The sequence below is a fragment of the Platalea leucorodia genome, assembly GCF_965183815.1.
Source record: "Platalea leucorodia genome assembly, chromosome: 9".
Lineage (NCBI taxonomy): Eukaryota > Metazoa > Chordata > Aves > Pelecaniformes > Threskiornithidae > Platalea > Platalea leucorodia.
This window is the reverse complement of record NC_138831.1, coordinates 30,071,019-30,096,947: the sequence shown is the minus strand read 5'-3', so window position 1 is coordinate 30,096,947 and position 25,929 is coordinate 30,071,019. Positions and strand designations below refer to the sequence as shown.

General features: G+C 44.6%; 1 protein-coding gene across 4 annotated transcripts; it reads left to right on the top strand.

The window, feature by feature from the left end:
* On the top strand, positions 1-25,826 carry EDC3 (enhancer of mRNA decapping 3). Of its 4 annotated transcripts, none has more exons than XM_082322153.1 (7): positions 1-42; positions 2,462-2,643; positions 4,110-4,423; positions 12,330-12,665; positions 21,625-21,778; positions 23,376-23,593; positions 24,729-25,826. In XM_082322153.1, exons 2-7 carry the CDS (start codon positions 2,480-2,482, stop codon positions 25,061-25,063), a joined length of 1,521 nt encoding a protein of 506 aa, XP_082178279.1. In that variant the 5' UTR covers positions 1-42; positions 2,462-2,479; the 3' UTR covers positions 25,064-25,826. The 4 variants fall into 4 exon arrangements, with proteins under 4 accessions (XP_082178279.1, XP_082178277.1, XP_082178278.1 ...); XM_082322151.1 differs by having other exon boundaries at positions 1-71; XM_082322152.1 differs by lacking the exon at positions 1-42 and adding an exon at positions 415-1,845.
* The last annotated feature ends 103 nt before the right edge of the window (positions 25,827-25,929 follow it).

Below are 25,929 nucleotides of genomic sequence, written 5' to 3'. Positions count from 1 at the left end.
GTGACGGAAGCGCCGAGCGTCGCCGAGGCGGCGGGGCCGCGGGTGAGGCGGGGAGCGAGCGGCGGGCGCAGGTGAGGCGGGGGCGGCCCCCTCCCCGTCCCCTCGCCCCGGGGGGGGGGGGGGGGCGGCGGGAGCGGGCCGCGGGGAGCCGGGGCCCTCGATAGGGGGCTGGGCCTCGCCCGGCCCTCCCGTGAGGCGCGGCCGTGGCGCCAGGCCCTTCCCGGTATGCCCGGGGCCGTCGTGGGGAGGCCGGGCCAGGGGAGCGGCTGGGGAGGGGAAGGCCTGCGGAGGCAGGGCTGAGCGCCTCCCCTCGCTGGGCTCCAGGCCTCAGCAGGCCGCCTCTTGCTGGGGTCCACGCAGAGGCGGGCGGCGGGGCCCTGTGTTTCCCGGTGGGGCTCAGGTTGGAGGCAGCCCACCCTGATCCAGCCCGGGGAGACGGGCCCTGTTGGGAGCATGTATCCCATGCCCGCTTGTCTCTCGGGTACGGAGCGGGTAGGCTCCGTGGCTGCTTTCCTCCTAGATGAGCGAAGCCACCTCCGTGCTAACTCATCTTTCAGACGGGGATAACATGCATAGCGGCATCTTTCTTCCCAAGCAGCAGTGCCTGGCGTGCAAAGCTATCAACTCATCACATGCTAAGTTATCGCTTACAAACTCGGCTTATTAAGTGCTGCATGCATGTTTGCATAAGCTCCGTGACTTGAGTTTCTTTTAAAACTAGCAGGAACATAAGTAATATATACTTGAAATACGAGATGTGGGGGAATATCTGTGAGTTGTATGGCAAAAGCTCAGTATATAAGGCAGAATATTAGAGAGGAGGTTTGACTTTCCAAGTGTATGTAAACAAACAAATGTGCTCATTTTTGTCACATGTGATGTAGTAAATCGTTCACTGTATGTGTAGTTCATTCCCTCTTCTAAATGTTTCGCACACAAAGTAGTAGGATGAGATCCTTTGAGGAGTTTCCCTTCTTTTGGTTTACGTTTGCACGCAAACGTAGATTTTTATGGTTTTTTTTCCCTTGGTGAAAGGAGGCTCTTATGTTTGAAAAGGATCCTTGTAAGATGGTGGTGTGTACTGAACTCTCTTCTTTGTTTTCAAAAAGAGGTACAAAAAGCAGGAAAGGGAATGAAATTTTAGTTTTACTGCAGATACTTGGGGATATGTTATCTGTGTTTTGAAAGTGCTTTTTATCAGCTGTCATCTTGGAATCCAGACATTGTTTTCATGGGTTAATATAAATACACCAAAACAGGAAAGAAAGGAGGCTGTTCCTGAAGAATTTACGGCTTAGTGACCAAATTTAGTGTTTGCTTCTCTTTGAAGCATCACCTGTTTTCAGTCCCCTGAAAGCTGGGGGAAGTGAGTTAGTTTTGGTAGCATACATGCATCCTAGTTATTTCCAGGGTTTTTTTCCTTGCATCTTTTTCCAAGAAGCTCAGGACAGGAAGGGCTTGAAGAGAATTAAAATGACTCTCACAGAAATGTGGTTAAGATATTGATGTTAATCTTCCTGGATTATCTCCTGTGCTTTCTGTCTTTGTGTTCCTTACAGTAAATATCAAGCATTCTCCCTGTTACTGTTGATTGCAGCATGAAAGGCAAATACACATGGTAGACATTTTCATTTATGAGCTTGTCAGCTCTTTTGCACTACTGTGATGCTAGTGAGCCTGTCATCTTCCTGTGTTCTTTGTCTGGAGGAAGAAATCTCAGATCAAAAGAAGTGTGTAGCTCCTTCAAAGTGCGTTGATACAAGTTCAGTCAAGCATCAAAACTGAGGGAATTACGTGGGACTGAATACCTAACTAAACAAAGTACACTTTTCCTCCTGTATTCAGGTAGGAGTTGGTGCTGGAAAGGAGTGCAGCTTTCTTTTTTCATTTATCTAATTGCGGCAGTAATAATACTCCTGGCTCTGGAGAGCATGAAGACTTTTGTCCTGGGCTCCAGTGTTGGTTTTTTTTTCCCCCTACTCTGTATCTGTTCCCTTAAAGGTGTTGGTTTTAATTTGTACGTGCAGAGATCAATCTCACTGCTGAGTATTCACAAAAATTGTTCTGTCCCAGTGTTCATATGCCAAAATTTTAAAAAAGGGAAGTGAAGATAAATTCCCTGTTTGAAATTACAGGGAGAGTGTCCACAGAGAGAACTAAATACTAAATATTGCTGTTGGAAGCTGTTAGTCTTGAATTCAGTTACAAAATTATTTGTTTAACAATGAAAACAGTGATCTGCGTCGCAAACAATCGTAAAGGAAACGCCCTGTCCAGGGATCTACACGCTCGCTGTGATCCTTGGTGTCTGTATGGGTGTTATCTCCACCCCACAAAGGAGAAGCTGACAAAGCTGGAGCCTGGGTGGGAGCCAGGGTTCTGGGCCAGGGGATGCCGTTGATGCTGTTTCGGGTTGTCAGTTTCTGCATCTTGTTACAGCCAGGCCTGTGTTTCTTTACAGCAATTGTGTGCCGGAAATATGGCTACGGACTGGCTGGGGAGCATTGTGTCAATTAATTGTGGAGAAAGCTTGGGAGTCTACCAAGGACGAGTGTCTGCCGTGGATCAGGTCAGCCAGACCATTTCCCTGACACGGCCCTTCCATAATGGGGTCAAGTGCCTCGTGCCAGAAGTCACCTTCAGGTTAGTGTCTGTCTTTTTTCCTCCTGCATTTTTCCAGGCAAGGTCTGTGGTGGTTTGGATGTTTTGTTTTGTTTTTCCCCAGAAACAGGCACTTTGCCTTAAATCTCCCTACTGCTACTGAGCGTCTTTGGATGAGAAGTGCCTCTCGTGTTTCTGTTAGTTTGTGTGCAGGAGATTATTTTCTGGCTCTGCGATCCTAGTGTTAGAAGTGGTGTAGCTCACACTTGGAGGTTATTTGTGGGTAAGGCTCTCTGTGTGTGTGTATATATATATATGTATTGTGTGTATACATTCTGTTGTTTGGTTTTCAGGTAATTGAGGGGGCTGGCATACTCTCTTAAAGTTTGGCCCTCAGCACCTGTCCTATATGTAATTAAAGTGTGACAGAAGAGAAAGCAGAGTGGTAGATCAATTAAAATTATTGCCCCAATACAATTAAATTAAGTGCAGTTATTAAATCCAACTCCATCCCTTCTGTCTCTTGCCATGTTCTTTCCTCTGTGTAGACAGGAGAGAGTTTTGAACCAAAAAGTTGAATTAATGCAGCAGTATTGTAGCTCTCAGGAGTTCTTTCCCACCGGCTCCTGGTAACACTGTGCTTAAAAAGAATAAACAAGAGTCACTTGTCACAGGACATTTTCCTGTTATCTGGCATATTACAATAGTTAAGACTCTGAGTCACTGATTTTTAAATAAGATTGATTCCCCAAAGTCAATACTCTTCTTTTTTTTTTTTTTTCTTGGATTTTGAAGAGAGAGAGAGTGAGGAAAGACGATGACCCTATTCTTTCAGGAGATGTGTGGAAGCCTGTAGCAAGCTTTTGCTACTTTTATATCCCAGTTGGACAAACACTAATTAAGTTTAAAATAGAAGACCCTAACTTCTGATTTATCTCTTGCAATCAGTGCAAATGGAGGTCTTGGTAACCACTTCTTTGTTTCATTTGGGCTCATGCCCAGTCCTGTATTAGTTTTCTTTATCCTTTTTCTGGGGAAACAGGAAGCGCCGTCCTTGTCTGAGCGTGAATTGCACTAACCTACGGGTAGCCTTCTGTAGAAATGGATTAAAAGTAATAGTAGCCTCAAGGCTGAGATTGATTATATTATCTAGAAACTGTTAAATTAATGCAGACTTCTGCAAAGGCCTGTGCCAGTTGCTTCCATTTGCTACTTGACTGATTCCTGTTTCAGCTAGGAACAGAACCTTTCAAACACAATCCAGGTGCAGTATAGAAATACTTGAGTTGTTATTTTGAAGATTCGTACCATTTCAGTTGAATATTTTGATGTCTGTGGAAATATTCTCTGTTTGTGTATTAAAATATTTTTTTTATTGTTTCTATTGTTAATGCCATCAGAAAAAAAACACTGTACAATGTTGCATGTTTTTCTTTAGGGGTTCTTTTTGGTAAAGGTACCTTGGATGCTAAATTCCTCAATGTCTGGTTTTCTTTTCCTGTTTTTAGGGCACGTGACATTACTGAGCTGAAAATTCTGGAGATCCCAGGACCAGGGGAGAGCAGACAATGTGGGGACCTGCAGCAGACAGAAATGGGCATCCCTGGTGTTGGATGCCAAGTGGGTCCCAGTCAGAATGGCACTGGGAAGGTGTTAAAGAAGCCCATCTCCAGCAGTGCCCCGCAGAATATCCCAAGGAGAATGGACATGAAGAATCAGGATATTATCATCTCTCCACAGCAGCAGTGCTCCAAGAGCTACATGGATCGACATATGGAAACATTGACTCAATCCAAAGGCTTCCGTCGTAGACACAATTCCTGTGAGTATATGTGTCATCCTGCAACTTTCCTTTTGCCTACCTGAGTTACTGCTGCAACATCTTCCCTTCTTCAGCAAGAACATTTCAAATGGTGCTGGAAACTTCTGTTTGTTTGCTTTTATACTTGTATTGCCACTTGAAGGTCTGGAGAAGAGGAAGATAAATGGTGAGGAGAAAAACTTCGCAAGCTGTGCCTCCAAGTGTTATAAGTATAGATCTTCTAAATGTCTGGCACTTATCTTTAAATCTTTTATGATTAGATGATGATGCAATCTCATCCATAATTTGGTATGAATGTTCATACAGTTTCATTAAAGCGTGCAGGACTGGGCTTATAAAGATATATGTGTACACTTGCATAAAATGCCTATATACAGAGATATAAAATGGTTTTATTGGGTAAGAATAGTCAGGTGAAGCAGGTTGTTTGACCTGGTCTACCACTTCTGTATTGTTTGTTTGTTTGTTTGTTTTGGGTTTTGGGGTTTTGGGTTTGTTTTTTTTTGGTTTGGGTTTGTTTTTGTTGTTGTTTTGTTTTGTTTTAGAATACATTCTGTTTCTCTAGGCTTCTGGCTACCTTACAGAAATGTGTTCAGGGTATATTGGACACAGGGTTGCTTCACTGATGTCTTCATTGCCATCACACTGATGCAGACCATAAATTCTAACTCCTTTTCATCTGTGGGGAGACTTCAAAACTATCACTAGAGTTCTTCAGAGGCAAATTTCACTCTACTTTTCATTCCTTTTGATTCCCAATGAAATACCTTTCCTTGCTAGAAACAGGCTGGAAAAGTTAATGCAGAGAAGTTGGTGCTGTTCAGCTGAATAACTGGAGAGTAGATTACGGTAAGAATGTTAACTTGTGTGTGCTCTTTGTGCTTGCTCCTCCTGTGGAGGAACAGCAGAAAGCAGCTGGTTCTAGCAGAGGCCAGATCCCTGTTTATCATAGCCCTTTATCAGCCGAAAATCGAGCACACGATTGTTGCCCTGGCTTCTGCAGGGTATTCCACGTGGGGGCCCAAGGCAGTGCTTGAGCATGCCGTTTGCGCCGCGCAGTCCTGTAGCCAACCTAGTTAGCAGGTTGGGAAGGTTGTAGCAGAACTGATGATGTCATTATTTGCCCATAAAGGCTGGTGTTACTGAGGCGCCTCATGACCATGTACTTGCTGTTTCAGAAGTCAGCCTGTCCAGAGTAACCCTCAGAATCGTGTGGGTAAGAAGGGGCTATGTGGATGGCTTTATTTATTAGGTTCAGGACCATTTTTGATGGGATGTTGGTTGTGTTGTGGGAGTTTGGCAAGCTTCCCATGCCAAACCTGATTTGAAGTTGGTTTTGTTTTTTTTTTTTTTCTCTTGAAGCCCATTAAAGGAAATTAGTCTTTCTGAACTTTAAAATGCTGCAGACTGTTCTCTTATGAACACGGTAGTATGAAGGGGAATGGTCACAAAAGCTAATCTATTGCTCGTTCAGGACAGAAGCGGGGTGCTGTTATGTACTTCCAAAACAGATTGGTGTGCGAACTGCAAATTCACATTCCTGTTGCTGAGATACCAGCTTTTATTTTCAGGGTGCGTTAATTTATTTAGTTTTAGGACACATAAGACAACATTTAAGAAGAAAAACGCGCTCCATTTTCTCTCCCCACCCAACATCCTGATGTGATCTCTTACCCCTTTCTTCTGTCACTGCTGGCATGAGCTTAGAGGTTGGGCTGAGAATAGTAGGGATGGACACTACAGGGATTTGGGATGTAACAGGGAAAAGATGTGTATGAACAGAGGGCGGAGAGGAGCAGCAAAGATGCTGAAGGAAGCAGCTGCCTCTCCTTACAGCCTCCAGCTGTGCGGGCTGGTGTTTGGGAGAGGCACAACTGATATTTGACAGCTCTTAGGAAGATGCTGTGTTGCGCTGGCTACGGTGGAACTGGAGGGACTGGGGCTGTAGGTGGCTGCAAAGACAAATGATATGGTGGGACGTGAGCTGTAGTATGAATAGAAAGAGATTATTTTGTAAATTGCCCTACAATTGCACCATATGTTTCTGTCGTATACATCTTTTTGCCCATCCCTGTTTCAGTCTCCCAAAGAACGGCCCTGTTTGAGTATGCAAAGAGCAACGTACTGGCGTTTACTGCAGCATTTCTGAGAAGTGTGGTTGACGCCTATTTATGTAAAAAGCAAATAGTTCTTTAACAATTTATTTGTTAAAGTGAATATTGAAATTTAATGAGTGAAGTGGAGATCTTCCTTGTCCCACCCTGTGTATTCTGCTTCACCAGCATCAAGTGCTAGAAAGTGCAGAGCTGAATAATGCCAGTTACAGTGATTTCCTCATTCCTGCTATCTTTCCTATTTGAAAATTGCCCAATTGCCAGCCTCCGTTTTTCCTCTAAAAGGAACTGGAAACAAACTGCAATATTATAAAGCTTTTCTATTTAAAGCCTGTATAACCATAACCTATTACAACATCACCCTGCAAGTAATTACAAATGTTATATGCTGTGTTGTTGAAAATACAAATTAACGGGCTCTAATGAGAATGATGTAAAGATACAATCAATGCATCTCAAAGTCAAGCATCAGTTATTTTTATTTCTGTTCATAAAATCTTCAGCCAGCTCTCATGCTGTGCCAAAATTGGGTATGTTCTTTTTTTCTCAAAGCCCCCTGGGCTATGCTCCTTTCCAGATCTTCATCGTGCAATTATTGAAACGTCAGTATGTACCCAGCATATTTCCATGACTTAATTGTTGAAGCATCAGTATCTGTCCAGCATATTTCCATGACTTCATTTTTTCCCTTGCTTTTGTGTTCAGAAAAGAAACAAATCCAAGGGGGGCAAGGCCAGTTAAAGAAGGAGATCAAAGACTGTGTTTAGGTGGAGAAGTTCCTGGACCTCTGGAAGTCTTCCTCCCCCGCCAACAGCTGTATTATTTTCTGAAAGGGTTGTAACTCTTTTCATATTCACTTCTTTATTTAAATGATTGCCAAACAGGCTTGATGGGAGGAGGAAGGCCAGGAGGATGTGGAGGGGAAGGCACGCGCTCCTTGGTGACCTACAAGCCTGTCTGGTTTTGAGTGTTTTACTATTTTCTTTTACAGACTTTGTTTGAAACACGTTGAGCAAGGTGCTAGATGTAGATTGTTAGCTTGGATTTATTTTAGGGTAAATGAGGTAGAAAAGTGAACTCTTACCCTCTAAAATATCTGTGTTTGGAGAGTGGGGCAAATGATATGTGAATCTGGGGAGGAGGATGGAAGAGGTCCTGGCTCTATGGAGATGGTGGGCACAGGCGTCCGGAGGAGAATGGGCTGAGATTTCATCTAGAACTTAAGTCATACAGGGTTTAGCAGAGCTGAAAGTTGACCTTTTGATGCCCTTTAGCGTGCTAAGTCAGGGACAAAGTTCCCCCTTTGGAGTACTTGTGTGACAGGAATCAATAAACAGCAAATATCAGCGCAGGTTTCACAACAATGGCTTCTGTGCCGTGCTGGCACTGGGCTCGTTCATGCCAGGGCTGGCGGCAAAATCTCCCACAGGGATCTTACAGGAAGGCGGCCAGCTTGCTAGAGACTTTACGTTTGCTTGTGTGCTATACATAAAAGGTTTTTTTCCTAAGAAACAAAAAAAGCCTGAGAAGTATTGTTTATCTTTTGAGGGAGGCGCTTTTCTGTGCAGCGTCGAGCTGCCAACTTGACATGGAGCCATGTGCTGTTCTCCTTAATAAGCTTTGCGCATATACGCACACAGGGCAGAGGCACTGGAAGTTGTGATCTGAAAGGAGCTAGACTAGAAGGCCTGGATTTCTGTAGCTGCTTGGCAGAGGACCGGATCAGGCCGTGGAAGCAAGCACAGCTGTGAATAGTGGCTTTCAGGCAATGCCTTGGTCTGGTCTGTCACACTAGTGCCCTGGAAGGCAGCAGACACTTCTACTGTTAGCCTTATCTCACATTCTTCTGCCTGAGTTTTCCTTTCCCTCCCCCTGCCCTCCTTCTAGGTGTTTCTCTTTTCCCTGAACAGCTGCCAGTTGTCTTGCCTGTCTACATGGCGATGCTTGAAGAGGAACACCATGTAACTTTGCTTGGAGTTTGTAGGAGGCCTCTGCCGTGTTCTGTGCAACTTTGTCACAAGGTTGTAATTCACTCCGTGAAAAGTCAGCCGGTTGTGTGGGTCAGCAGTATTTCAGAGTTGGCATCCATTGGTATGGATTAGAGAGCTGCCCACCACAATGCCGGCACATCTCATTTGGATGAGGTACGGTCTTGGCTCCCATTCATTGTGTCTGCAGGAGAGCCCGGGGAGCTTTCCAGCCATTGTTCTCGCAGCTTTTCTAGTGCAGCTTTTTATTCTGTCAGCATTTACACGCTGCTCGCATCAGCTGCTTCTGTCCCCTGGATCCACTGCGCAGCGGTGCATCTATCCCCACATTTTGCTTTTCAGGTCAGCTGAGGGTAGCGTGGAGTTGTTTGCAGAAGAATCTGGCAATGAGTGTAAAAACTCTTGTTGGGTACCAGGAATGAACTGAGTTGCCGTAACACTTGACATTGACACGAGAAGCAGGCTTGTTTTGCCATTGTGTTCATTGTAGGGTCCAGCTTATTCACCTCAACTCTGAGAGTCCCTTGGCTATTGCTTCAACCTGGAGTTTGTGAACATTTGGAGAACTCTGCTGTTGTGTTGGTCTGAGTTTTTATTTCTTATGTGGCCGATAGCAGCAGCATTGGATGCAATTCCCTTGTTGGTCGTCGTAGTTGCTAGCCCCATATCAAGTTGTGTACAGCCTTGGAGTGGTTTATGTGTCAAATTTGGAAGTTGTGCACTGGTAAAAAGCTTTCCCTTTCTCTCAAAACTGTGGATGTAAATGTCTGGTCATAGCTTGTATACTGGAATTCTCCTTTCCAGAAAGACTTATGCTTTCTCTCTCCTATATTGGGTTTTGTCACCAGCAATTCTTGAATTCTGCTATCTGTCCTTCAGTGGCTTCTTGGCAAAAGGTGTATTACAGCAGTCTGTTCTCACCCAGTTGTTTATAAAAACTCCTTCATGACTCCAGCAGCTTGAAATTAACTGTTCTGAAAATTATCTACCTGCTGTAGTTGGTAGTCATTTCAAATTATTATAAATAGAGACTCTATAAATAGAGAGTATTGTCAAAGTGTGGTGACGCTGACCACACAACTCTGTATAGCTAGTTGCTCCAGTATATGCACAATAAATATTTCATGCTGGCTGTTGTACTGATACTGCTGGTTTGAAGAGTTGAGTGGCTTTGTGCTGTGGTCAGTGTGGATTTTCACGATGCAATGAGGTTAGAGTAAATCCACTAGGCAGGGCAGCTGTGTTGCTGCGAGAGACTTATGCTATTAGCTGTCTAACTTTGTAGATGCCCTTTAAGATATTTTATTTAACATAGCAGCGCTGTGGCTATAATGATACAATGGTGTTGGAGAAGAAAGGGAAAAGCCAACATCTTTCATTAGGCCAGGTGATAAAGCTGGGGAAAGTTCTTTCTTTCAGTCTCTTCAGTGCTTGCTAGGGATGCTTGGGCAAAACTGTTTTTAAACTGGTATAACTAGAGCACTCAAGCTCATGTTTAAAACAAAAACCCTACCAGAACAACAAATTACTCACATTAGGAAAATTATCATTGTGGGGGGTTTTGCTTGATGATTCCACAAAGCCTTGAAGATTTGGGGTCTTATCTCCTGCTTTTCAAGGTGGGAAATACTGGACTCTGACTTCTTGTGCACTTTTTTGCCATTGCTGGACTTGTGAATTATGGCGTAATTGGAGACTGGAGCTGCAGCAACTTTGAGAGGGAGTGCTTTAGGGTGTTCAGGTCTGTTTTGTTTAGCTCAAGTACTTAAGACACCAGAGAAGGAGCTGCTGAGCGTTTCAAAGAGCTTCCTTGCTGTTGGGGCTGGGAAAGTTTTCAGGTTAGTCAGTGAAACAGTTCTCTAGGAAAAAAAAAAAGTGACGCACTGTCTACAATATGGGAGAAAATAAACAGGGGAAAATCCTTGCTGAGACAATGCATTCCTAATTGAGAATAAAACCAAGTACATATCCTTAGCAAGTCATCTTTCAGCATGGCAGAACTTAGATGTGGTGTTAGATGAACTCAATATCATGCTGTAAAACAAATTTGCCAGAGCCTGCAAAGTCCTTGATAAGTTCTGAGAACTCCAGGCAAGCCTGCCTCTATCTTCCAGGCAAGCGCGCTCTGTTCCCGTCTGTTCTTGTGGTGTTTTCTATGAAGGCTTTAGGTAATCATAAGGGTGTTCTGGAGTTATTGGCTGCAATTTAAGTTGTGTAATTGAGCTACTGAATAACTTTGCCATAGAGAGACGAGTTCTGTTTGTTAACTTGGCTGGAACAGGCGCATTGGTCTTGAATGTGCTGGTTCCTGTCCTGATCCTGAAATGAATGAATGCTCCTGTAGAAACAGCGGACAGGAGGAGGGTCCTTCGCTTTCTAGGGGAATTGCTGTTCCTGTCGATGTAGTAGAGGATTTCACGCTTTGGAAATGTGGGAAATTAGAGCTCAGGTTTGTTAGGCAGCTTGCAGCTGCTCCACCGGTCTGACCTGAGGTTACAAATAAGCCTTTCCAGGCAGGGAGAAGGAGGGGTTTGCCAAGACCAAGCTAGACTTGTCTGCACTTAGGAAGGTGACAGGGAGGTTTATGGGAGGCCATGAAGGTCATGCCTTTTGCAAATCTTTTTGGGATGTTCTCTAAGTATGCTTAGATGACTTGAAATTCTTCCTGTCTTCTCTCACTGATTGGCAATAATGTGTAAAGACAAAAAAACACTGCTTTTTCATTTATGGAGGGGGTATATAAAGAGCACACATCATCATGGTAATTTGGTGGTAATTTGCATTATCAAATGGATTCTGTCAATAAACTCTTGTATAAATTACTCGCAAAGGCGATTATAATAAACTATGAGAAATATTTTAGTAGAGCAAGCAGTTTTGGTGTGGTAAGTCTTACTCCATCTGTTGGACACTCTAGGCAATACCTGTAATTGCTGGAATTGGCCTGAAATATTTTCTAGTAATTGCAAGTTTAACAACGGATGTAACAAACAGATTAATGCTTTCTGGACCTGCATTTGTATGGGTGACCTGAATAATAATATAAGAAATAAGCAAGTAGAGGGATACGTTGACCTCCTAATTGCATATGGTTTTGTATCAGTCCTTGATCAGCCATAAGTTGGGAATGAGGAGACTTTCATCACTCTCATTCCAGAGGAATCAGGCTTTCACAATTACTTGTGATTGGAAAGAAGTGTGTTCAAACATGCAAGATGATGAATAAGTAGAATAATGCAATAGGAATAAGGAAAAGGACTTCATATTGCTACAGAAATGTGTACCTATTGATAGCAAGTGTGAGCAAAAAGAAATGCTTTATATTCAGGGTTTTAAGTTGTCCCTTAAAGATCATTAATAGGTGGCCAGCCGGTTATGGAAGAAAACACCTAAATTAGTCTCTGAAATTTAGGGAAATTCCAAAGAAGGTCTTGGGCTACATGCCTGCGTGAGCATGGGCTCAGTATAGGAGGAAAACTGTCCTAGATCATGGCTAGCTTATTATCTTATCATTAATGTGGCACTATCTTGGATTAAATAAAACGTGGAGAAACACTTACTTTGCTACTGTGGTCAAGCTTGTTTTTCTAACCTTGCCAGTGGAAAGTCCCTGAAAGTCTCTCTTCTGATGCATGAGTAATGCCAAAGATGAGGTCTACAGCTTCTCTGGGAAGCGAGTATCCCTTGAATCTGTGGACTGCAAGCATAACTCCCCTCTCTTACAAAATTTGCTGAGAAAGTGTATGAGCAAACGTGGCTTTTTCCATTTATGACACACTTTCAACTTGCTTTATTTTTGTTCAGGGTCATCCAGTAGCCGTCATCCAAACCAAGTGACTCCAAAGAAGAGTGGCCTGAAAAACGGGCAAATGAAGAGCAAAGATGATGAGTGCTTTGGGGATGACATTGACGAAATCCCAGACACAGATTTTGATTTTGAAGGGAACCTGGCCCTTTTTGACAAGGCAGCCGTGTTTGAAGAGATTGAAACTTATGAGAGGAGGAGTGGCACTCGTTCCCGAGGGACCCCAAATGAGAAACCAGCTCGCTATCGGCACGATGAGAACATCTTGGAATCGGAGCCCATAGTCTACAGAAGGATTGTCGTACCCCAGAACGCTAACAAAGAATTCTGCACGGGTATGCCACATCCCTTACTGATAAGGATGCAACTTTTCTGGGGCACGTGTGGTGGATTGTTTTCCCCAAGGGGTGTGTAGCAGCTTAGTGTGGTACAAGCAAGGGCATTCGTTTACGTAAGATTGGATCTGTGCCTTGTATCTACATACAACCTTTCTTTGCAATATTTCCAAGATAAAAAATATTCAGATGCAGCAACAAGGTAAGTGTTTTCGCAGTGGGGAACAAAACTGATATTCGGATAACAAGAATGGAAATTGAATACGAGCCATTTGAATCCTTGCTTTGATTTCAGTAGCATGACAAACCTGTGTGGACTTGGTTGCTGGCTCTTGAGAGGGAGGGATGGTCTCAGGATTCGGGTACATGGTAGCATGTTGTAATTTTTGCTTTCTTGGTAAGAGGCAGGAGGTTTCATGTGTTTCTGGTACTCCTTGGGTGGTAGTTATATATTTCCGCATGGTTTTGCGGAACTTTAAACGTCATCAGTGTAAAAAGAAACAGTTCTGGCTCTTCCCATCCACAATTCCAAACATTCATTGTACGAAAGGCTTTTTATGTGGGGTCAGTTACTTTTTATGTGGGGACAGTTACTTACTGTCCACTGCTGCTGTGTGAGTGATCGAGCCCCAGAAAGCTGGACAAACATGTTCATGTGTGTGTAAAGAATGTCCTTCTCTCCTTTGCTTTCCTAGTCTTAATTATAAAAGGAAAGAAAAACTTTTAGGCAGATGTTTGAGTTGAAGTATTTGTCGAGTGTATCATGAAGGAAAACTAGCTCAGCATGCTGGTGCCAGCTGCCGTGCAGATGTTCTCCTGCAAGTCTGATTTCTGGTCCTTGCTGCTGCTAAGTAGCCTCTTGGATGGAAGTGAAAGTAGTGGGGTGGGTCAGTGAGCTGCCCGGCTGCAGGGAGGCAACGCTCCTAAAATCAGAATGCGGAGAATGATTACTCAGCTCCTAATCCATGGCTCTGGGGAAGGATAGGATTGGTTTCATTTCATGTTCAGTAGGTTTTTTTTGTTTGGTTTGCGTTTTTTTGGGCAAGCAGCAAGTAATGGTGCTTTCACCAGGAGCCGGTTCTGTATGCTGATGGATTTTACTGTAATGAATCTTTTTATTTCTATACGTACGCATGCTATGAAGTGTAGCATGTGTACTTTGTGCTACACTTAGGTGCCAATTCCCTGTAACTTTAGCCTACTTGTGGTTCAGTTTGCATGCTTTCTAGCATTTGCAGAATGTAGGAACTTGCGCATTCCAGGAACTTTTCTTTTCCACATCAGAATAAAATCAAACTTCAGATCTTTTTGTAGAGAGACACCAAATAGCTAATATCCTGGTGGCCTGGCCGCCAAGCAGAAGCGTGATCAGGTCCTTGATCTGTCATTCTTTCTCTGCCCAGAAACTCCATCTGGGGTGTGAAACACTTCACAGAAGGAAGCTGATTTCGTTTGCAATGATTTGCTGCTTTTCAATTCTAAAAAAAGGTCAGTTTTTCAATGGTTCTGCTATACATCAATATCATAGTTTTCCATTTGTGTCATCCATCTTCCTATTAATCTGTTCTGCTCTCGAACGAGATAAAAATTTACTGGGTCATATCAGAACTTGTCCAGCTCAGTATTGTGTTTCCAAGGATACTTAAGGAAAAGTGAAAGAACAGAGTAAACAGGCAGTGAGACTTTCCCTGAGTGCTTTGTCTTTCACAATTTTAAGACTTCCTGAAGCAGACATGATAGTTCAGTATTAATAGCTTTTGATTTTTTTTTTTCTTCTGCTTAATTTAACCTCTTGCTTTTTAAATCTATGCAAGCTTTCAATATCTCTACGGTGTCCTGTGGCAAGAAGCTCCACCGATTGCCTGTGTGCTGTGTGAATAAGCACTCCTTCATTTTCATGTGATTCACTTTTTTTTTTTTTTTTTTTAAATTTGCTACTTGTAAATTCATCTTCCAGCTGGCTTGTTTGAGAGGAGACAGGGTCTCTATGTATGTCTAGTCTGAAACAAAAGCTAACCTACTGTTAGCTGCCAATTTGAGAAGTATGGCCAATACGGTATTCTAGCAGTACAGTTCCCAGGAGGAAAACTCTGACATGCAATAAGCAGCAAGCATCAGTAAGTAAATTCAGGGGATGAAAATGAAATCATGTTTTGCTAAACTCCATCATCCTTTACTATGGAAACTCTTGGCTCCCCGTTTGCGGCGTGCTGAAGGGAGCAGCCCAGTGAAAGGACTGCTGCTTTCTTGTTTTGTTCTTGGCAAGCCTGCACAGGGACGGTGGCAGACGACTCCCCTCTGTAGTTGCAGGGTCTTGCTAGCCTCATTAGCTACTGTTGGGTGATTAGTCTCCCATATGGAATTCTGGATTTGTTTGGAAGAAAAGCTGTCATGTCACACAACGGGCAGAGTATTGACAGCTACAGTTCCCTGTCGCCTGTGCTAAGCAGGGCACATTCACAGGACTGTGAATGATAAAAGTGTCCCAGTGCTGTGTCTCTCTCGATGTTTTTCCCACAGAGAGTGACTTCCTTTGTGTCCGCTGAGGAAGTTTACTTTTGCTTAGGAAATGCTAATGGATATCTAGCAAAAGCTCTTGTAAACAGTTGTAACTTGCCTACTGTTTCTGGCATTCAGTCTAGTGCTTTTTGTAGTGAGTCAGCCCTCCGAGGGACAGAAAGATATTTAGTGTGCTGGGAGTAATGATGGACTGTCACTTGAAAAAAATCCTGATTTCTTTTGTTTAGCAGCTGGAGGGAGGATGCTAAGCTGTAGGCAGCCTTCCTCTCTTAGTGGCTCAAAGAGCAGCAGCTGCTGAAGTTAAATGAGAGTGCCAGTAGCCCCGAAAGCCATGATTTTGGATGTATCTGTGGCAGGAATTCTCTTTCTGCTTCTGAATTCTCCCTACAGAGTTGTCTTTGGACTCCTAAGGGGAGCTTTACTTGGAAAAAGCACTTCCTAGTCATAGGAGAAATAAGTACTTCATAATTTTTTTCCCTAGGCCAATCTTGAAGATGATAGGCTTAAAAGAGTTCTGGCTGATAGAATAATTATTCTGTCTGCTATAATAGCACAAACAAAGGGATGCTGGTGATTGACAGTGAGCTAATACCCAGCTCTTGTCACTGTGGGAGAAGAAGTCATCTGTGAATCCTTGCATGCTCTTTTATGCCATGTTTCCATGGAGCTAGGAAATAACCAAGATTGTGCAGCGGTAAAACCAGCAAACTACCGATGTTAATTCTCCAAAAGACTAATCTGCAGGGCTTCCAGCCTGTGTTTTTATTACTGACTAAAATAAGTCGATCCGTGTAGGATGTAAGCAAAGCTTGATAAACACTTCAGTCCACCAGGATGCTTTTCTTAGAGCTGATTTTATGGAGCCAGGCTGTCATGTAGGTATACTAGTGGGTGTTTTAGAAGTAAGCAGGGAAGATGAGGAAGATGAAGATGAGGATCTCTTCTGAACAAAAATAAAAACCTGAAGCTAATAGAACTTACCAGGTCTTTGATCATGACTGAGCAGAGTCCATCCCTGGGGTTCTCTCCCAAATACATAATTAGTCTTTACTCTTTTGGGCTGGCCGCTATTGATCTGTCTATTTACCATTACATGATGCTTGAAAGGGGAAGTACAACTGTTTGACAGAAATCTGCCTCCCTGGAGAGGCTGATCCTTTTTAGGAGGCGTGAGCTGTCTTTTTCTACTTCCAGAGCTCTCCAGCTAGAGAACTGAAATGTGTGTTGGCATAGGTCTGTCTTTGTTCCTTCTCTTGGCTGTCAGCATTGAAACGATCTGTGTTTGAACAGCATGGTGTTTTGGGATCAGGTCTTTTAGCAGTAGCTGCAAAGCCAATGTTCTGCAGGTATGTTGGAGCTCAGAGGAGTTTGCAGTAGGATGGAATATCTCAGTTCATCACCAGTGACTCTATATAATATAATCTCAAGCATACCAAGCTCTCCAAATCGTTCTTTTTTTGCAGTTCATCTCTCCTTTCCTCTTAACTTTGTTTCTGCTGAGAAAGTGTCTTTATGAGCACACTGAGATGAGTAAAAAGGAGAGCTGTATGCCACGTAGGTGAGATATGTATTTCTTTCCCTGATGTTATCCTAAGGCTTTGCCCAAAGTAGGTTGTCGTTAATGCTGTTAGTGTAGAAAATGTGCTGTGTCTCTTCTGGAAAATAGTGGGATTTTTCAAACTCAGCTGCTATAGAAATTTGAGATAGACACTTGTTGAGTGAAAGCAGGACTGCTCAAAAAATTCGACTAAGTGTTGATATTTATTTCTCTGTGCTTCCCCTAACCAGACTTTAAACCTGTCCTTCAGGAATTTTTTTTCCCTGCAGTAAGGAGATAGTGAAAGAAGATGCGTGCTTAGGAGTAAAGCAATGCAGCACGCGGAGCTTATGTGCCAGGGTTGGACTACAAAACTAAGGCTGAGTCTGCTGTGCGAGGATGATGCAGACAGTATGGCTTTTTTTTTTTGTGTGCCGTGTCCTTGACTGACTTTTCTAGTCTCTAGCTTTTAGCTCTTCAGTCTATGGATGACTGCCTTACAGCGATTGTGTGTATTGAATGTGTGAAGTGTTTCTGGGATCTTTGAGTTGAGTGCAAATTAAGTTCACTTTATCCAACCGCAGGAGAAAACAAAAGTGGTCATGAGGCAAAGTCTCTTTGTCCCTCAGACAGTTTTTTTTGCTGGGAGAGGCTGACATTGGAACGTCAGCCAGAACTCCCGCAGAATTTGTCTTAATTAAAAATAATGATGATTAAAAAAAAAAAAATCTAGCCCTTAAGGTTGTGGAGAAAATCATTCATGTTTGTGGGGCAAGTAACTGTGTTTTGCTGAGTCTGCAGGCAGGTGGCTTGAGTTTTACAACCAGCAAAAGACAGCAAGTAACATCCCATCTGCTTAAACTGGGCAAGAGTTATACCCACATCACATAACTGCATCTTAGACCATGAGCTGTGCGGCTCTGGAACCTGGAGTTACTTACTGCTAAAGGAAAGAGTTAATGGCTTTACGTACAGCTTTCAGGAGATCCCAAGTCTAGTTCCATCTCATCCATTCCTGCAGCTTGCCTGTATTTATTTTAGCAGCTAGAGAGCTGCTAAAATAGTTGAGAGAAAAGACGGGGTTTACACACTGAGCTACTCAAGCAGCAACCCTCTCTCTCTCTCTTTTTTTTGTGTGTTTTTGTTTGTTGTTTTTTTTGTTTGTTTTTGGTTTTTTTCCCCCCCCCCCTTCTTCCTGCAACTGAAAGCATGGGAAGCGTTTGGGCTTCTGACAGCAACATTGCTCTGGGCTTGTTTGGGGAAAAAACTCTTGTTTCGTTAATTTGTGGAGAGTTAACTCAGTCCTTCTGCTGGCATAGGGTGTTTTAATCCAAGCAGTATGCACGTAGCATTGCATAGTGGAGCCTGACAAGATAACTTGTCTTCAGTCGTAGTGCCCAGCACTGAGTGTGCCTCATAAACGGAGAATACTTCATGTTTCATCAGGCTTCAGCAATACTCTGCATGTCACAAAACTGTTTAGTCTATATCTGCCTTTTTTTTTTTCCCAGGCAGCTGTAAAATACATTTATTTAATATTAAAAGGCCTGAGCTAATTTATTTTATTACCTTCATTACCAAACAATAAAGATGCACTGTCCAACCCAAACATAATTAAAGTTGGCAGGAGTTCAGTTTTGTTGCAGTAGTGTTATTGTTTGTGGGTTTACACGTCGCCTCCTTGGTTGCTTTCTGCCAGAGTTTATTTAACTCCCTCGGCCTGGTTTTGATAAGCCAGTCTGACTGGTTGGGCCTTGCGTGAGTGCGAAGAAGGGAAGTTCTCTTGGCATTTAAGCCTGCTCTTGCGAGGGAGCAATTAGGACAAAGTGTAGCACTGGCGTGCTAAATGCAAGTTCATCTCATGCCTCTGCTGCCTCCCAGTAACCCCCTTTGCATTAACCCACTGGGCACAGAGTTGCATCTAGCTGGTGGTAAATGCAGGTTTACTAAAGCTCGTGGTCTGGGGAAGTGATTGAGGGGAAGATGTAAATGGTTACAGAGAAGATGTCTGCAACAGTCGTACTAAATTGGGTAGGTACAAGGTACGGATTGGCTGTTTCACCCTTCTAGTTTGGGGAGTTTGTGCAAAATTTAAGCAGGGAATGTGTGGTCCTGCAGGTCAGAAGGAGCAAAAGTACAGTTTGGGAGCCCTCTGTTTCAGGTTAGCAGAGGATGCGTCCCATCAAACTGTTTGGAGAGATCCTGACCGCAGGTCACTCATTCCAAGTCCTCCCTCAAGCTTAAAAAACAAGACCTGATTAAGTAGCAAAAATATGAATGAGAAAGAGGCAGAGCCGAGCCTTGCGTGACTCTGGAGGCTAAGAGGGTGTGTGAACGCAGGGCAGGTGCGTGACTAGTGTGACGGGCTTAGGCTTATTAGTGGCTTATGATTCCAAGTGTTCAGCGGCTGCTATCAGGAATCTGAAATGACTTTGATAATGTTCATGCTTGCATGTGCGCTGCATGTAATGAAAGACTATTAGCGGAGGTAGCTTAATCAGTGGTTAGCATGCAAGATCAAGTGTTTGAACATGTTTGGGCACTCTGTGTCTGCAGAGCGCTAGCCGGTGAGTTCAGAAATGAAGGCTAGAAGGATTCAGCAGGACCTGCTCCACAACATTTTACTGTTGCCTTGCAGGAATACCTCCGATTTGACTCTGAAAAACCTCAAGATGTAGAAAACTTGCCGTTTCCGCCATAGCTTGACTTAGTGGTTTGTGACTGGGGCACCCTGGGGGAATATGGCAGTACAAATAATTCCTCACAATTAAAATACACACTGCTTTTCTTATTTGAATGTGGCACTTGCTTGTTACAATGGGTTCTTTTTCAGTTTTTTGTCTGCAAAAGAGCCCGAGCCCACAAGTAACTGTTAGGTTTCCTCTCTGAGCGGATGTGTACGCTGCGGCTGTTCCCCTTTGAGCTTGTATCGCTGCAGAGTGCTTTCACTGGGCCATGTCATGTTCCCCCGACTCTTTCCCATTAGCACAGGCGGTCCGAGCCCTGCCGTGCTCCTCAGCGCTGGGCTGCAATGAGCACCTGGGTGGCTGCCGTCACCCCAAGTTCAGCAGCGGGGCGGCTGATGGGAGTGCAAGGGTGAGTCAGGGCTGCTGGCCGTTGAACATGGCAGAAGCAGAGCGTGCTGATGGAAGGACCGAGTTCACGCTTTGGCCTGATGTTTGGCGAGTTCACGCTTTGGCCTGATGTTTGGCATCATGCCTGAGCTGTAGCAGGTGTCGGTCTGAGTCGTGGACCTTTTTGACCCATCGTGCCTGACTCCTGTGCACCTCATCTGCCTGTCCTAGAGTAGGAACTAACAGTAAATTTACAGAGCCCTTGCTCAGCTGGACTCTGCTGGGATTGCTTGTTTAGCTCAGAGCAGTGCTTATGAATGATGTGAACAGAAGGAGCTGAGGGCTTTTCTTGCTGGCAGCTATGCTCCAGCTGTGTGGCCATCCTGTGTGGGGAGGGAATTAATCTGTGCTGCTCCTTAGCTGGGAGACAGTTAAGGACATCCAGGCCTTGCAGCAGGATGTTTCAAGGGAAGAATAGCATGTGTTTCTAATTCCACATAGGTGCCAATCCTCAGACGCAGAGCAAAGGGGCTTGGATATCAGAATCATTTTGGAGAAAAGTTAGGATAGAGAGGCTGAGTTCTGTGGCTGAAGATACTCAGGGATATCTGGCTGGCTGCTGCAGCAGTTTTCTCACCTGTCACGTTTTGCACTTCTCTCTCCATATACCATAAGTAATTATGTTCCGTTTCCTTGTTCTCCACTATTCAACACACCACCAAAAAATTGCTGTGGCTCCCCTCAGAGCGAGCTGCATTTTGGTGGCAAGGAATCCTCTCTATTTATTTCCAGGAGAGTTTACAGATCTTACTGCAGGGTTTATTTCTGTGAAGTCAGTGCAGGCTTGGCCTGCTTGGAGAAGGAAAGTATGAAGAATTGTCCAGAACAGTTATTCAGGTTTGTGTTTCTCTTACCTGCTGATTCCAGGCAAGTTTGCTGTAGAAGTGAGTGGGAAGGATTGTATTGCTTCCTACTGCAGGCGCTGTTCTCAGTGCTTAACAAAACCTCTCTGGCTTGTTTTAGCTTGATCTGTATGCTGGAGCATTTCCTGGCTCGCAGACCACGCTGTCAAAAACATCTGAGAAGTATTTTTCTACAGACTTTACTCTTTCAGCCGTATCGTTCCCCTGCTGCCTCAGTGTATCGTGATTCAGCTTTTGTGTCTGAAGCCAGCCCTTCTGGCACGGCACAGCTCAGGTCGTGGGAACACGTACTTAGTAAATGTGGGACATCGTCTTTTGCTGTGATACGTGGGTTAGGGGCTACAAGTTTGGGGCTGATCCCTACTGATATCAGGAAGCATAATGCATCCAAGCTTTTTTTGTTGGTTTTGTTTTGGTTTGGTTTGGTTTGTTTGTTTTTCTGTTTCACAGCTTCTCTTCTGACTTTCACAGTGATTAGGAGCACTTATATGTGTTTGGGCATGGGTGTGGGTTAAAGCACCGGTGGCCTGGAAATCATTAAGAAAGAACTTAATATTCAATCTGTAAGTCAAAAAGGCCTTCTCAGTCCACGTGTTGCTAAAATGGCCAGCTGCCTGCTGAATTTTTGTGGAAATGTCTATTATTTCAAGTGGAGTGGTTGTGTTTAGCTGTCAGTGCTTCACTTGGAGAAAGCTGACTCTAATGCACTAGTTTGGATTCCTTTGATGGTCTTGGAAGGAACCTGGATTACTGGGTTAAGCAGACCCTTGGTAACAGCTAATAAGCCTTTTCACTGTCATCATTTCTAAGTGCTGTCCTATAAAACCATACCAGACTGCAGCATTCTGAAAAAGTCTCCGATTATACCCATTTTTCTTCCTCCCTCTGCTCTCTCTGAATCCTAGACTCCGGGCTGGTCGTTCCAAGCGTGTCTTACGAGCTTCACAAAAAGCTGCTCTCGGTTGCTGAGAAACACGGGCTGACTCTGGAGCGGAGGCTGGAGATGATGGGAGTGTGTGCAAGTCAGATGGCCCTGAGCCTCCTTGGGGGGCCCAACAGGTAAAGCTGTTCCCTTTCACTCTGCTGTGGGTTTGCCCCTCAAGAAGAGCTCAGCTTACCTTGTTCTGCTAAGTGGGGTTGAGGTAAAAGAGGCCGAGAGGTTACTTTTGAGGTAAATGTAACATGGATGCCTGCTGCCGCTTGCGCTAGTCCCTCAGTGGTCCTGCAGCTGGAGGCAGCTGTCGCCTCTCTGCCTTCCTTGCCTCTAAAAGAAAAAACTTATCCCAATGCCGTGCAGACCTGTGTTGTAGCTTGCGTATCAGCCTGTTTCCAAATAATCATGAAAACAAGTGTGAGGCTCAGGCTCCTGAAGTGGAAGGAAGTCTTACAGTAGGTTTCCATGTTCGTGCTGCCTTTTTTTTCCTCTCTAGCCTCTCTAGAAAAGGGCTGGCTGAATATACCATCTTGGATGAATGACTTACTAAGGGCTTCTTTTTGGCTCCTGTGTCCCAGAAGCAGAAGTGTCTCTTCAGTCAAAGACAAAACAGACAGAGCTGAGATTTTTCTCTCCATTTACTGGAAGTTTTTCCAGGGAATTGAGTTTTGCACAGGTGTAACCCAAGGCAGATTAAACCACTGCAGAATTTCTGGCGAGCTACTCATTTTTGCAAATAAGTAAACCTTTCCTTTGTTGTTTTCACATGTTACAATTTAATGATGTCAATAAAACCAAAAGTCAGCTTATGAAAACAAAGTGCTTCTTAGCTTTTCACAATGCTAAATTAGCTTTTGGGCATCTACACCTAAACTGAGAATATCCTGCTCTTTTGGAGGGCCCTATCTGATAGCAGGTTTGGAGTGCACTTACTGCTGTTTGCATGAATATAGGTGCTGACTCTTTTGAAGAGGTCCGCTCTGTGCCTGCACTTGCCATAATTGTTGATGGGGGCAGACAATTGCACATGTATTTTTGTGGTGTTGATAGATGCTCCAAGTTATTTGCTCTTGAAATGGAAGGTAAGCCTTAAGTCTCCATCTGTTTATTTGATAGTACTTTACCAGGACCTGATCATTTGGTTGAGAGCAGTAAGTGATGACATACCAGGCAGCACTGACCCTGTCAGCTGAAAATCCTACTGTAAGCCACCCTTGATGGCTTGCAGGCCATTGAAATAAATCAACTTTATTTTGCAGTTACTTGGGGAGTAGAAATTGTTTTGCTTCTTTTTTTTTTAACTGTGGCTCTGCTGATGGAGTAAATCACACCATATGTTTAGGATTGCATAGTTAGCATTCTTCTAAAATCAGAGAGGCAGAGAAAAAAAGCCTCCTAAAAGTGAAATTGCACTGGATTCAGGCGTGCTACATAAGTGGTAAAAATGCCCCCTGCTTTGAAAGTACAAGCTGGCTGCGTGATGAACCAGGATAGACTGGGACCTTGTGCTCTCTGCTGCGGGTGCAAGGAAGTCTTGAAGGGAGCCTGCAAGCAGCGCAGCTCTCTAGTGTCAGCACTACAAAAGGATGTGGGTTCCTTCTCGGAGGCAACGGAAGATTTGCAAAACACCTGTAAATTTGCATTTTACTGACTTTTTTCCTCTTACAGGAAGAAGGTAAGAGATTCTTGGGTTTATTAAGTCCCCTTTTGTCTGTGTTTTAGGCTGAACCCGAAGAATGTGCATCAGCGGCCCACAGTAGCCCTGCTGTGCGGCCCCCACGTGAAGGGGGCCCAGGGGATCAGCTGCGGACGGCACCTCTCCAACCACGACGTCCATGTCATCCTTTTCCTACCCAACTTTGTCAAGATGCTGGAGTCCATCACCAACGAGCTGAACCTTTTCAGCAAGACGCAAGGCCAGCAGGTGTCCAGCGTCAAAGGTAAGCGAGCAAGGAGCAGATCTGCTCTCATCACGCCTCGCAGAGACCTGTGCTGCTCAGCTCGCCGGTGCCTGCCCGGTCCGGTGGCACCATCTAGTGGCACCGCCATAGGCAGGTGGCTGGCCGGAGGCTGGCGGGATAGCAGAGACTCGAGAGGTTCAACAGTGGAGCAGTTGTGCTGGTACAGATGTTTCCTGTATGAACAAGTACGGAAGAGCTGCCGTATGGATCCGAGTCAGACCAGCCGTTCTCTTAGGATAAGGGCCTTCCTTGTTCAGCATATCGAAACTGCAAGTGAATGAGCATCCCACTGCTGCTTCAAGCCAAACAGACAGCTTTGCTGAACTAGTCCCAGCAGCTGTCAAAACTCAGATCTCTTAGTTTGTCCTAGAATAAACTGATGCTCCGGCTTCTGTGAGAGAGCTGGCTTCTGTTTGTCATCTTACCAGCGGTATTTTCAAACGTGTTTCATTTAAACTTCTGGGGAGAAACAAACCTGGGAATTAGGGCTCTGCACAATGTTTTGTGTTGTGGCAGGGTGGGGGGCTGTGCTCTGCTGGCTGAACTACTTGCCTGTTATAAAAGACTTTGCACCCGGGACTTCATGGTCTGTGAGGTAAGAGGAATGCAGCAGATGCGGTACAGAGCAGGTGAGTGCAGTGAGACTGACGGAGCTCAGTGGGGCAGGCAGCAGTGCAGCACACAAGCTGCCTTTCCATGGCAGAGGTAGTCAGCGCATTCTGTAAAAACAGGCCGTTTTTTCAGTTTGTGGAATTTAAAAGGGTCCTTTTATAATGGAGAAAGAACACCACTGCTTCTCTGGGCTGCCTGGACTGGTGAGCCAGCTCAGCAGCAGCAGCTGGGGCTGCTCAAGGGCTGACCTCTTGATGAGATTTTGTACCTGAGAGGCTGTGAATGTTCTCCAGAGTGCTGAAGAGCTTTCAAATATCAGTGTCAGTGTCTTTTGCAGAAGGATGGCAATAACAACAGAAGTCCAGACTGTATGCGGTGAGACTGTGGGTGCTGGAAGGAAAAATGAAAAATCTGCTGGCAGTGCAAGGAGGGAAGGCACTGAGCCTTTGTTCGTGGTTTCAGGTTGGTCCTCAGCGCTCAATGGTGTTTGTGTTTCTTTCAGATCTCCCAGATACCCCTGTTGACCTAGTGATCAACTGCCTGGATTGTCATGAAAATGCCTTTTTGAGAGATCAGCCTTGGTACAAAGCAGTTGTGGACTGGGCCAACCAGAACCGGGCACCCGTCCTCAGCATAGACCCTCCAATAAACGAAATGGAGCAGGGCATCGATGCCAAGTGGTCGCTGGCCTTGGGCCTGCCCCTGCCCCTGGGTGAGAGGGCAGGGCGTGTGTACCTCTGTGACATTGGCATTCCCCAGAAGGTCTTTCAAGAAGTGGGAATAAATTACCACTCACCCTTCGGCTGCAAATTTGTCATCCCCCTGCACTCCACTTAGAGCGCATCCAGCCACACAGCTCTGAAGGGAGAGAAGAGAGGAGGAGGTCTGTCAAATAAGCTGTCCAGTGGATCCTGACTAGTAAACTCGTGACGCCTTAAGGATGTGAAGTTCTGGAGAGTTTTCCTTCCAGAAGAAACATTGTGTATTTAAAAAAAAAAAAGAATAATCATAAAATGAAACAAAAAAAGAAGGAAGCGAATGTTCCTGCAAAGCTGTTTTCATTCTCTTGTGCCATTGTATGAAGGAACACGCAGAAAGATGGTGTCTGTCCCCGGCAAAGGTGGCCGCTGCTGCCCAGGCCCAGCCGGGAGGCTGTTTAGTGAGGGGGTGTACGTGGAGGTGGTACAAGTGATGAGTGGTTTGGAGATTTGAGATGTGTTTCTCAGTCCTTCTGGGCAGATAGACCCAGCAAGGGCGCCCTGGTGGGAACAGCACCCCTTGATTGTGTAGAAAAACCTTCTGTTGCAGTCGTACTGGGAGGGAGGGTTTGGTTTCGTTCCATTGTTCTGTTCGACTCCCCTCTCCCCTATTTTATGTTCCTGAAGGCAGTTGTAGCTCACTCTCCCTCCTGGACCCTCCAGCCTCTCAAGGAGAGCGTTCCCTCTTTGGAAAGCTTGTGTCAAGAGCCAGAAGCTCTCAGGTTGCACATGCTCTGGGAACACCGATGTCCTCAGCTAGGCCTTACTTGCTTATATACTTCGTTGGCTTTTTGTTTGTTTGCTTAGTGGGTGAAGCCCAGGTCTATGGGAGCGAGGTGTGTTTTGGAAAAGAACTTTTCCAGGATAGTTGTTATTTTCTTTTCTTTCTTTTTTGGCACGGTGAGTGGCTGAATCAGGGAAAGGATAGTGAAGCAGGGCAGTGTC